At 38.1% G+C, this 13,076-nt stretch overlaps 1 protein-coding gene across 1 annotated transcript; it reads right to left on the reverse strand.

Annotated features, from left to right (window-relative positions):
- Nucleotides 1-429: 429 nt before the first annotated feature.
- On the reverse strand, nt 430-9,182 carry LOC132117220 (centromere/kinetochore protein zw10 homolog). Its single transcript, XM_059526354.1, has 16 exons — nt 8,973-9,182; nt 8,193-8,327; nt 7,999-8,100; nt 7,722-7,799; nt 7,322-7,481; nt 6,909-7,064; nt 6,612-6,806; nt 5,220-5,356; nt 4,960-5,142; nt 4,639-4,877; nt 2,080-2,151; nt 1,827-1,990; nt 1,352-1,482; nt 1,118-1,249; nt 836-1,038; nt 430-684 (listed from the first exon to the last, which is right to left on the reverse strand). Exons 1-16 carry the CDS (start codon nt 9,075-9,077, stop codon nt 561-563), a joined length of 2,316 nt encoding a protein of 771 aa, XP_059382337.1. The 5' UTR covers nt 9,078-9,182; the 3' UTR covers nt 430-560.
- Between the last annotated feature and the right edge of the window lie 3,894 nt (nt 9,183-13,076).

Below are 13,076 nucleotides of genomic sequence, written 5' to 3' on the forward strand. Positions count from 1 at the left end.
TTCTACGGGACCATAACGTAAGATACAAGGTAATGGAGACTTTTATACATTTTTATGTTTCTTTAGAAATAATGAATGGGCAAATGGAGTCTTTAAACGCCTCAGATGTTAAGTTATTCGCTGTCAAAGAGACGTCAAAATGAATGGGAGTCAATGGAATGCTAACAACAGGTGGGGGTCCGCTAGCCAATGGCGGCTCCCAGGGGTGCTTCAAAAAAAATATGAAACCCTGCCCCCCTGGATTTTTTAGCCTTTAAATGTTTAATATGCCCATAAATAAAACGTACACTCCCTTGTGTCGTTAAATCCCCCCACTTTATATCTTACATAAACACAAAGTAAATTGAAAAACTTATCAGCATAAAACAAGACTATGCAATTGTTGCGTTTTATTGAGGTATTTTTTCCAAGTGTTAATTCATATACTGATAAGAGAGCAGGCACATGCTTAGAAAAGCATTTATTGTAATGCATCTTTCAGCAAAATAGAAAAATATAGAATACAATACATGTAAGGAAAAGCCTCAAGTAGCGTTATTTTGCATTGGTATTTTGGTTGTTTATTTAACGATTTTAGCGAGGGCTGCTGCTCGTCTCTCTGTGTTCTTGAACAGAGCTCGAATAAGGCTCTTCATCTCATTACAGGAGAACTCCACTGCCAAAGGGCCTTTCCCCTCTGCCCACCTAAATAAGAAGAAAAATATGTTTAACATGAGCTCCAATTAAATCTATGAACTATACATAATCCTAAAAAAATAAATAATGAAACGATAATAAAGCAATTACAGACAAGATCCTATAAAATGAACCATATATAAAAGATGAAGTGTATCACCGGTCCACAATCTCCTGTAGATTTGCATTTAGCACCATGGAGATCTCTTTTAAGGTCATCCATTTCTTAACATAGACTGGAACCTCTTCTTGATATTTTTTGTTCTTGTTTTCATCCGGCAATGGATTGAAGACCAGCGGCCCTTCCTCGATGATGGTTTGACATAGTGTTCGCAGTCGCTCACCATCCACGTTAGAGATGTCCTGGAATGAGAGCACTTGGTTTATACCCCAAACAGTTAATTGTTGTCCCCAAAAACAACAGCATTATGTATTGCCTTACCTCCAACATCATAATTTTGTTAATCAGCTCTGAAATTGCGGTATTGAGGAGAGTACCAATGGCTTTGCAGTATATGTTCACAGGCAAAACATCTTGCCAAACTTTTCCCAACCTCCTCAGCTGATGAATTACCTAAAGTTAACGATAGCAATAAAATTTTAGTGACGAGCACTCTAGGCACAAAACCCTCTACTGTTGATTCAAGGACAGTGAATTTGTGGTGTTTCATCATACTTGTCTGATAGCCTTGCTGGCTACAGAGTAATTGTCTTCATCATCCAAGTTGGAGAAGTTCCTTGCAGTGGACAGTCTCTCCAACATCTCAGCTTTTTGAACGTTCATTTGTGCCACAAAGCACCGAGCACCTTAAAATAAAGAAAAAATAAGCATCTCATCTTGAACACTGCTATGTACACTACTGTTCAAAAGGATGAGGTTGGTAAGATTTTTTTTGAGTCTCTTATGCTCACAAAGGCTGCATTTATTTGATCAAGTAATATTGTGAAATATTGTTATAATTTAAAATGACAAATGCAATTTATTCCTGTGACAATCCTTCAGAAATCATTCTAATATACCGTTTTGTTTCATTTAATTTTGAAATGAACTATACTGAATTGTTGTGCATTGTTAATGTAATGCTGAATAAAAGTATTAATTTCTTACTGACTAATTTGAATAGTATCATAAAATGTCAGTGTGCCCTCACCTAGTCTTCTGAAGCCTGGGACCAAGTCTACAAAATAAGCCACTCCGTCTTTCAAAGGAAGGTGAGGTTTAAACTGGAAACCCAAGGTTAAGAGGTGGTGAGCGATGAACATGCAGTTATTGTGTTGGATTGCAGCCAAGTGAGGCAACTTCAGGAAGTTGTCCCTAAGTTATGAAAAAAGAATCACATTAAAAACAAACAAACAATATACTAAGAATATGGCTATTTAAAAAAAAAAAATACATCAGCTTACTTGTGATATGTAGGCACAACATCATAGAATAGGTGAAAAATGTTTCTGACTGTGTAGAAAAGCTGGACTGCACTGCAAAAAAAAAAAAAAAGACCACATATTCATGAAGTTCAGCAATTAGAGCTTCCACATGGACATAAATACATACAGTATCTGCTAGGGATGCACCGAATTCTCGGCCACCGAATATTATTGGCCGAAAATGGCATTGTCGGTTTTCGGCCAAAAGAGATATAGCGCCACACCACCCAGCAGTATTCAGCGCACAGGATTCACTCTCCTCATCACTGCTCCACTCAATATTCCACTCTATGAATGTGCAACACTCATACTCACTGGAAAAGCAAAATCTGCTCAAATAACCCACCGACAGGATATTTCTTTGTAGTATATTTGTTTCTGTCTGCGATAGCTCTACTGTGCTGTAACATGGCAACGCTGGTAAAATGATGCTACTCTCGTGACGCTCTGCTCACTAATAATAATAGCTTTATAGGATTATACATTATTTTAATAATAAGTTAAAAAAAAGCTCTATCTGATTCTGTTGCATGGAACCGAGTAAAAAATACTGATATTTAATAATATAAAATAATATTGATGTTTAATATTAAGGTAACACTTCACAATAAGATTCTGTAAGTTAGTGTTAGTTAATGAAGCCTATTAACTAACATGAACAATACATTACAGTATTTATTCATCTTTCCTAATGTTAGTTAATGAGAATACAGTTGTTCACTGTTAGTTCATGTGCATTAACTGTTAACAAGCACAACTGTTGATTTTAATAGTAAATGTTTAAATTGACTAAGATTTCAAGATTTTAAGGCATTACCTTATTGTAATGTGTAAAATATATCGTAAAGCTTTTACGGGTTTGGAACGACATACAGGTAAGTGATTAAAGACAAAATTTTCATTTTGGGGCGGAGTAACCCTTTAAAGGGATAGTTCACCTAAATAGCAAAATTATGTCATTGATAATTCACCCTCATGTTGTTCCAAACCCGTGAGACCTCCATTTATCTTCGGAACACAGTTTAAGATATTTTAGATTTAGTCCGAGAGCTCTCAGTCCCTGCTTTGAAACTGTGTGTACGGTCTACTGTCCATGTCCAGAAAGGTAAGAAAAACATCATCAAAGTAGTCCATGTGACATCAGAGGGTCAGTTAGAATTTTTTGAAGCATCGAAAATAAATTTTGGTCCAAAAAAAGTAAAAACTACGACTTTATTCAGCATTGTCTTCTCTTCCGTGTCTGTTGTGAGCGAGTTCAAAACAAAGCAGTTTGTGATATCCAGTTCGCGAACGAATCATTCGATGAAACTGGATCTTTTTTAACCAGTTCACCAAATTGAACTGAATAGTTTTAAACGGTTCGCGTCTCCAATACGCATTAATCCAGAAATGACTTAAGCTGTTAACTTTTTTAATGTGGCTGACACTCCCTCTGAGTTCAAACAAACTAATTCATGTAATCAAACAGTACACTGACTGAACTGCTGTGAAGAGAGAACTGAAGATGAACCGAGCCGAGCCAGATAACGAACAATAGACTGACTCGTTCACGAGTCAAGAACTGGTTGCATCGGTTTTCGGATCACCAGTAGTTCTTTCGGACAGTTCGATTCAATAAACCCATTGAAGAAAACGGTTCACCGGTTCTTTTGCGCTCGACGTAATGACATCATTTGCGATGATTGCCCTTGATTCAAGCCTTCGGTTTACCTGCGCTCATAACACTAGCACAGAATCAGTTCAGAATCAATCATCAAAAGAATCAGTTCGGTTCAAATGCTCTGTGTGTCGGTCTGCTTCACGCTGAATCACACATGCGCAGTATCATCAGCTCCTCGGTTCTCGAATCAGACACATCTGACAGAAACGGTTCTTGACTCAAGAACGAGTCATTATCTGGCTCGGTGTTCATCTTCAGTTCTCTCTTCACAGCAGTTCAGTCAGTGTACTGTTTGATTACATGAATTACTCCGGGATATTGGTTTGTTTGAACTCAGAGGGAGTGTCAGCCACACTAAAAAAGTTAACAGCTTAAGTCATTTGTGGATTAATGCGTATTGGAGACGCAAACCGTATAAAATGATTCAGTTCGATTTGGTGAACTGGTTCAAAAAGATCGGGTTACATCGAATGATTTGTTCGCGAACTGGATAATCACAAACTGCTTTGTTTTGAACTCTCTCACACAACAGACACGGAAGAAAAGACAATGCTGAATAAAGTTGTAGTTTTTGCTTTTTTTGGACCATAATTTATTTTTGATGCTTCAAAAAATTCTAACTGACCCTCTGATGTCACATGGACTACTTTGATGATGTTTTTCTTACCTTTCTGGACATGGACAGTAGACCGTGCACACAGCTTCAATGGAGGGACAGAGAGCTCTCGGACTAAATCTAAAATATCTTAAACTGTGTTCCGAAGATAAACGGAGGTCTTACGGGTTTGGAATTACATGAGAGTAAGTTATTAATGACAATTTTGCTATTTGGGTGAACTATCCCTTTAATTATAGTGTCAGTAATGTCTGCTACGTACCACTGGGGGGAGCTTCCCACCACCTCAGACAGAGTCTGAATGGCAAGCTCCATGAGCTGCTGCACTGACTCACTAATGCGACACACAGGCAGGCAGAGAGTGTTGGGACTCAGCTGCTTCTCGTTTTCCAGGCTCTGCTGATCATAATGGGCAGTTTTCTTATTAGACTCCTTCCTCTCCTTCTCTCCTCCACTGGGACTTGGTAGTTTAGGGATAGAGAGCTTATACTCCGGAGTGATCTGGATGAGAAGAGCATATAGAAGCCTTTAAATACAATCTTTAATAGCTTAATTTACATTAGATAATTTAAAGAGGTCTTACTTTCACTGTGTTGTGCATCTCAGATGTCATCAGTTTCCGTGCAGCCACAATGACATCTTGGCATTTTTTGCTTGCAAAGTGAGAGTTGATGTTCCTGGCGTATTTTAAGAGGTCCGTTGAGTCCCCTGAGAGGTAGCCCATTTCTTTCAGACTGCTCTCGAAACCTTCTGTCTGTTTAATGACCTGACAATACAATTTAATATTGTATTACAAAGAATGCTGCACAGTTGTCATATGCTGATAGATCCTTGCAGTCTTACCTCACTATACTCAGCTAGCTGACTACTGTTAGCTGGTATGGAATGAACCAGGCATTCACGAATTATGCATTCAGACATCTCCTCCCATATCAGGTCTCCTAAAATCTCAGACACTTTCTTTCCATCTATAGACACATCTGAAGAAAAAAAAACACACACACCATACTCAGCCTACTTCGATCCTTTTTTAAGACCACTTGTTAGACAAAGTGAAGTACTAGGGACTCCCCACTATATTTTGTATAAAACGGAGTTTTGCATTTTATGCCTGATCAATAATGACATGCAAATAGCACCATAACACTTAAGAGTTAGTTCATATACACCGAATGAAATAAACACAGACAATTGTGCATGCTAGAACACACCTGATTGGTTCTAGTGCTGTGGGCTGTTTAACATAAGTTACTTGTCTATGTAATGTTTAAATGTGAATAAAATCCTAAATGAAATCTGTTTTTTCTTTTTATATAAAGCAACCATATCTCTTCCCAAAGCTTGGATTAAACTGATTGAATCATATGGAATATTTTAAAGGGTTAGTTCACCCAAAAATGAAAATTCTGTCATTAGTTACACACCCTCATGTCGTTCCAAACCTGTAAGACCTTTGTTTATCTTCGGAACACAAATTAAGATATTTTTGATGAAATCTGAGAGCTCTCTGACCCTCCCTCCAGAAACAGCAAGGATATTACCCCATCAAGGCACAGAAACTTAACAAGGACATCTGTGAAATAGTCCACGTGACATCAGGGGTTCAACCGTAATTTAACGAAGTGACGAGAATACTTTTTGTGCACAAAGAAAACAATAACAACATAATTTATTCAGCAATTCTTCGCCTAAAGTTATCATCTTCCCGTCATTTTGGAGAGTACCCCAGAATGTAATTAACGTAATAAGCTTAGAAAAAATACGGTTGAACCCCTGATGTCACATGGACTTTTTCACCAATGTCCTGGATACGTTTCTGCCTTGATCTTGGTAATATCCTTGTGGTCTATGGAGGGTCAGAGAGCTCACGGGATGCATCAAAAATATCTTCATTTGTGTTCCAAAGATGATTGAATAATTAATGACAGAATTTTCATTTTGGGGTGAATTAACCCTTTAATAAGGCCTTAGTTAAAATTAGTTTGGAAAGACATGAGCTTAAGTAATTGATGACAATTTTCATTTTGAAAGTTATATAATTGTATTAATTAAAAATATAAATATGTAACATTATAAAGTTATATAATAGTAATAATTAACCACTAACAACCGCTAGCGGTGAACACATTGTACACATTGTACATTGTACACATTGAAATTATAACTCATGACTACAATGTCTATGGTGAACAAAATAAACTTTTTTTGGTCACAAAAAAAAAAAAAAAAACGTACCAAAAAGGTGTTTATGTATTGTTTTAAGCACGGTGAGCACTTTGGTATAAGCCTGGCTGGGATCTGGATGCTCTGCTTTGGTTTCTGTACACTGCAGGCTCAAGACAGCGCCCTGTTCCGGCTGACTGCTCACTTCCACCACCAACGAGGGGTATATGATTAGAGGCTTCAGCATGTACTTAAACAACACTTGCCCTAAAGGATTGACAAAGAGTCAAGCAGTCAACTTACAGACCAAAATGTGAACAAATCGATCTAGAGGTACAAATGGGCTGTAACGCCAAAACTTATTCCTACCAAAGAGTTTAATTTTTTTATGTAGCTCTCCTTGAATGGAGAGGGCTTGGAGAATGCTGGGGAGAAGGGCATGTGGGACAGATTCATCTCCCTTAGAACCTCCTCTGTTCAAATGAAGCGCTGTCTTCAGGAAAGACTTCACACTAGTGAGCTCGTCTGAGAAAACAAACAAACGGAAAAATCTAAACTATTTAGGTCATCTAACAGAGACAAAATGTTCTTAAAGATAACATTTTTTCCAGTAAGACACCAGCAACAGAGCTTTTCTTCTGTATTGTGACATACCAGAGTGAAACTGATTATTAAATTAAAAACAAATTGTAACCTAAATTGCTCACAATAAGATCAACAAAATGCATTACAGAGAGGGTGACTTTTCATTTCATACCAGTTTTAAAGTAAAATATAGTTACTTTTAGTGGAAGGAAGTTTCCAGACTGCCAGTTTCTGCCACTCTTCCCCAAGGTGGTAGATAAGATTCTCTCTCTGTATTGTGACCTCTGAGCTGAGGGCATGAACTAAAGGCAACTCTGTGTCTTTCCAGGCTTTCAGGGCATCGACACTAGCTCGTGCCTGTATAATGCAAGTAGGAATATGTGATTAAGACACTGTATAGTAATTCATAGGGCTGTTAATCGACCAAAATGCTATTCAAATTAATTACATGATATGCCAATAAATTTATACAATTTTAGGATGAGGAAAAGCCCTTATTGTTTTATATAAAACATTAAATATACAATTAATTAATAAACCTGTTAAATTCAGAGGGTGGTAATATGATGAATGAATTTTATGTTGAATGTGACTGACCTTTCCATGTTGTTTGGCTGCAACCACAAAGTTTTTTTCCTGCAAGGCCCTGTGATACTCCTCTATTGCCGTGTCAAACTATAAGAGCATATCAGAATAATCAGATTATGTTGCTATTACACAAACCATGTGCCCCAACTTAAATAAACAGGCAAAATACTGTAAACTGTTATTACACAATCAATTGTATTACAAGAATGCACATGCTTTAAATCATAAGTCTAGCTTTATGGTTAGAAAATCTTCTAAGCCTATACAAAAATCCCAGTAGCATTACCTCTTGGAGATGCTGGAGCAGGTCTATTACTGCAGTGTTTTTCTCTAGCTGCTGTTTAAGCTTAGCATACTCTGTTACGGCATCATGGAGGTTCTGCTGAACCTGGAAATGCATACACTTAGTTTACATAAACTGTTTTTTGTGTGTGTGTGGAACTAACGCATAATTGTTTATTAATAGTAAAATAAAGGTACCTCATTCTCAATGCAGCTTTTTAATAAATCAATATCTTTGGAAACTGATTCAACCTGGTCCAAAAGCTCTTCTGCTCCCTCCATACTGGGCATAAACTCAATATATTTTTTATTTATCATGTCTGTAACCTCTTCCTGCACGGAGAAAAATATAGGAGGTTAAAACTGACACAGAAACATAAAACAGTAATAAATACAAGCTTAAATACAAAAAGGGTTTTGATATAAATGGAGTTCAGCATTATATTTTTTCACGAATACAAAGATAAACTCATCCAATTCAGATAACAAATATTAACATTTCATTTGATAGATTTAATTACATTACAAAAAGCTCTCGGTGTTAACACGGTCTCAAGACTGTAAAGAACACAATACTGTTTCGTAAAATAAGTCTAATAACTTAATCTTTCTAAAGAGCTCAGACTGGCAATGATATCAGCAGCATAACACGTGAGCCAGAAAGTGTCACATCAATACCGCTCTATTCTCGAATAAAACATGAATCAACAAAGTTTTTATTGTCCAGTTTAGCTTATTATACGTTTGCTATTCTTAAATGACTTCATGTCACGAGAGGAGCGTGAGCCGCACTTTGGTTAACGGTCGGTCAATGTAACGTTATGCTAACATTATTACCAAGAGTCAATGTGCCAAAAAACTAAATAATGGCATTTTTAAATTATTAAATGTAACATGAATTATCGTTTACCGTAAAGTTAACTCAGTTTTATTGGGGTTTGACAGCTGCTAACTAGCTAACTCAACTACACTGTTTACCTTCGTTTCTTCCACTTTCCGTGACAGTTTGGAGATTTTGCAGGCGAGGTCATCTTTCTCCAGCTTTCCTGAGCTGGCGAGCACTTCTGTCACAAACGACGACATGACGGTAACGTTAACGGGTAAACGACTGAACGCGCAAGATAATTCACCACTTCATACCACGACCCGCCATTCCGCGCGCAAGGGATTCTGGGAGTCTGTGTCTGTTGGAGGAAAAAACAAAGCAGTATTTGATTTTAAAAAGGGGGCGGTTAGAAATGATCGCTTGCTGCCCAGCAAGGTGCTTTAAACCATAAAATTAGGTCATTCGGTCATTTTATTAGGGCAGGTTACAGACGAGACTGAAAAACAATTACATGTATTCACTGTTTTTGATTGTTTTGTTTGTTTTAGTGGATATACAATCATTTAAATTTCGCTTCTAGTCAGACTGAAAATGTGTATTCTTGGTATACCGTTAGAAACACACTTTAAATAGAAAAGCAACTGCACTAAATTAAAATGGCAGAAAACAACAACAACTAGGATGCTTTCTGGAATATAAAAGAGTAAGAAAAATAAATAAAAGGTTTAAGATTATAATAATAATAAAGAAATGACATTTAGATTTCATCTGAGTGAATTAGGGTAACGTTACTACTGTGTGTAAAATAGAGGGAGATTTTTTATTTTGGTTGCTGGCTTGCCAGATTTGGGGACCCTGCTGTATGTGTTCAGCTGTCCACAGCAGACCAAAAATGCTTTTTGGGGTATCAAATAGATGTGCAGAGACATCATTAGAGTGAATCTGGGTAACATTACAGCCTTAGCATATAAAATAGAAAGGGGTAACAGATTTTAGCAACCTTTAATGCTGCCTGTGTCTGATTCGGTGACCATGCTGTATTTACATTTACATTTACATTTCATTTAGCAGACGCTTTTATCCAAAGCGACTTACAAATGAGGGCAGTGGAAGCAATCAAAAACAACAAAAAGAGCAGAAAAGTGCTTTAACAAGTCTCAGTTAGCTTAACACAGTACACATAGCAAGGGCTTTTAAATAATATAATAAATAAAAAGAAAACAGACAGAATAGAAAAAGAATAGAGCAAGCTAGTGTTAGATGTCTTTATATATATATATATATATATATATATATATATATATACAATTGCATAATAAATGAAAATAAAATAGAATAAAAAAAGAATAGAAAGGTAGTTAGATTTTTTTAAGAATAGAATTAGAATAGTGAGTGCTAAAGTTAGAGGGTCAAATAAAGATGGAAGAGATGGGTTTTAAGCCGATTCTTGAAGATGGCTAAGGACTCAGCTGCTTGGATTGAGTTGGGGAGGTCATTCCACCAGGAGGGAACATTTAATTTAAAAGTCCATAAAAGTGACTTTGTGCTTCTTTGGGATGGCACAATCAAGCGACGTTCACTTGCAGAATGCAAGCTTCTAGAGAGAGCACATAACTCTGAAGTAATAAATTTAGTTAAATGGGTGCAGAGCCAGGGGTAGTTTTGTAGACAAACATCAATGCCTTGAATTTTTTGTGAGCAGCTACAAATTGATAAACAGAGGTGTGATATGTATCCTTTTTGGCTCATTAAAAATTAATCTTGCTGCCGCGTTCTGGATTAATTGTAAAGGTTTGATAGAACTGGCTGGAAGACCTGCCAAGAGAGCATTGCAATAGTCCAGCCTGGACAGAACAAGAGCTTGAACAAGGAGTTGTGCAGCATGTTCCGAAAGAAAGGGCTTGATCTTCTTGATGTTGAATAAAGCAAATCTGCAGGATCGGACAGTTTTAGCAATGTGTTCTGAGAAAGTCAGCTAATCATCAATCATAACTCCAAGGCTTCTGGCTGTTTTTGAAGGAGTTATGGTTGATGTGCCTAATTTGATGGTGAAATTGTGATGAAACGATGGGTTTGCTGGAATCACAAGCAGTTCTGTCTTGGCAAGGTTGAAGGTGATGGTTCATCATCCAGCAAGAAATGTCTGTTAGACAAGCTGAGATGCGAATAGCTACTGTCGGATCATCAGGATGGAATGAGAGGTAGAGTTGAGTGTCATCAGCATAGCAGGGGTATGAAAAGCCATGTTTCTGAATGACAGAACCTAATGATGCCATGTAGACAGAGAAGAGAAGTGGTCCAAGAACTGAGCCATGATGCACCCCAGTAGTTAGATGTTGTGACTTGGACACCTCACCTCTCCAAGACACTTTGAAGGACCTATCTGATAGGTAAGATTCAAACCACTGAAGTGTGGTTCCTGAGATGCCCTTTGCCAGTAGGGTTGATAGGAGGATCTGGTGGTTAACCGTGTCAAAAGCAGCGGACAGATCAAGCAGGATAAGTACTGAAGATTTGGATTCTGCTTTTGCCAGTCTTAGGGCTTCAACAACTGAGAGCAAGGCAGTCTCAGTTGAATGTCCACTTCTGAAGCCAGATTGGTTGCTATCAAGGAGGTTGTTCTGTGTGAGAAATGCAGAGACTTGGTTGAACACAGATCATTCAAGTGTTTTTGCAATGAAAGAAAGAAGGGAAACTGGTCTGTAGTTCTCTAAAAGAGATGAGTTGAGGCTGGGTTTCTTAAGTAGTGGAGTTATACAAGCCTGTCTATCTGATGAGGGAAAAACACCAGTGTGGAGGGATGCTGTATGTGACCAAAATGCTTTTTGGGGAATAAAAATAAAGTTTAGATATCACTAGATTAAATTTAGGTAACGTTAAAGCCATTCCGAGTGAGATAGAAGGGGGTAACAGATTTCAGTATCCTTTAGTACTGCTTTTCTGGATTTGGTGACCCTGCTGTATGTGTGCAGTCGATCACATCAGATATTTTCAGTGTTTCACTATGGGAACTTTGGGTGTGACCAACTGCGGAAGCTCCTATGACACTACGTCTGTCTTTGACAGTCAGGTTGACCTGTGACCAGGCTCCGCCCCACCTATATCAGTCAGGTCAACCCCTGCCAAAGTCTTTCTTCCTGTGGGAGACTGCAGCAAGCTCTCTCAACACATCCTGACTTTGCTGATTTCGCTAAACTGTTCAACAGACGGGCCATCATTGGACTTGATAATTAGAACAATTAGAATAGTGTTCACGTCAAGGCGAGCTATTCTAATAAGGCTATTGTGTATTAAATTACTGCATTGGGTGACATTACGTCAAATAGAAGTTTAACGCGTCAAGGCAAGCCTTCAAGCCTTTTTTTTTTTTAGAAGGTTTAATAACCTTAGACCAGCAGGCTAACAAGTTGTGACGAGTCTGCGGTTTGTGTCACTTCTCAGCCATTATGTTGACGGCCATCACCCCCACCAAAGGGAATGAGTCAAAGATCAGGGAGGTGGCATCCCACCCATGTCCATCCTCATGTGGAGCTGCCATCTCGGGCAGGGACCCTAACCCCATGTGCATAGTGTGTATAGGTTATGATATAGATTTTCATAATGCTCACATATGACACAGTGTATACTGAATATCAGAACCCTCTTCTGTGGCCTGGAGATCTACTGTAGCAGACATGCAATAATCAAATCATTAGCTCATCAGTAATTGAACCAATGCATAATATTTATCTTAAAATACACACTGTTAGCATGTGTGATACTGCAGTTTAAGTGAATTAGCATTGTGACAATGGGTCTAGTCGATTACCTTGTGTGAGGACTGGACGTTGAGGTTTCACTCTCTGCCACCTTTACTGAGCACCTATTCTCTAAAACTATTCTGTTACTGATGGAGGTGTACCATAACAGACAGTAGGTGACAGTAAAAAGTAAACAGTTAAAAAGCCTCTTCATTTCTGCAAGGCAATAGGAGAGTGTAATCCTGATAATATAATGACATGTTTCTGAAACTTTACCAGATGGCTCGAGTGCTTCTTATCTTTCTTAAATGCTTCCCATGTAAACAGATTGGACATTGTATTGTATTGTACAGGGGCGGCAGTGGCTCAGTGGTTCCCGTAGGTTGTCTACAAACCGGAAGGTTGGTGGTTCAATCCCCGGCTCCACCTGACCAAGTGTCAAAGGGTCCTTGAGCAAGACACCTAACCTCAGGCGCTCCCAACGAGCTGGATGGCGCCTTGAATGGCTGACACCGC

Source organism: Carassius carassius, chromosome 36 (genome assembly GCF_963082965.1).
Source record: "Carassius carassius chromosome 36, fCarCar2.1, whole genome shotgun sequence".
NCBI lineage: Eukaryota > Metazoa > Chordata > Actinopteri > Cypriniformes > Cyprinidae > Carassius > Carassius carassius.

Excerpts from the sequence above, each read along its gene's own strand:
- LOC132117220 (XM_059526354.1), bottom strand. The coding sequence starts at position 9,077 with ATGTCGTCGTTTGTGACAGAAGTGCTCGCCAGCTCAGGAAAGCTGGAG. Across the intron at positions 8,101-8,192 it reads AAAGCTGCATTGAGAATGAG|GTTCAGCAGAACCTCCATGA; the intron begins GTACCTTTATTT and ends ATGCATTTCCAG. Across the intron at positions 2,152-4,638 it reads GTGGGAAGCTCCCCCCAGTG|TGCAGTCCAGCTTTTCTACA; the intron begins GTACGTAGCAGA and ends TTTTTTTTGCAG.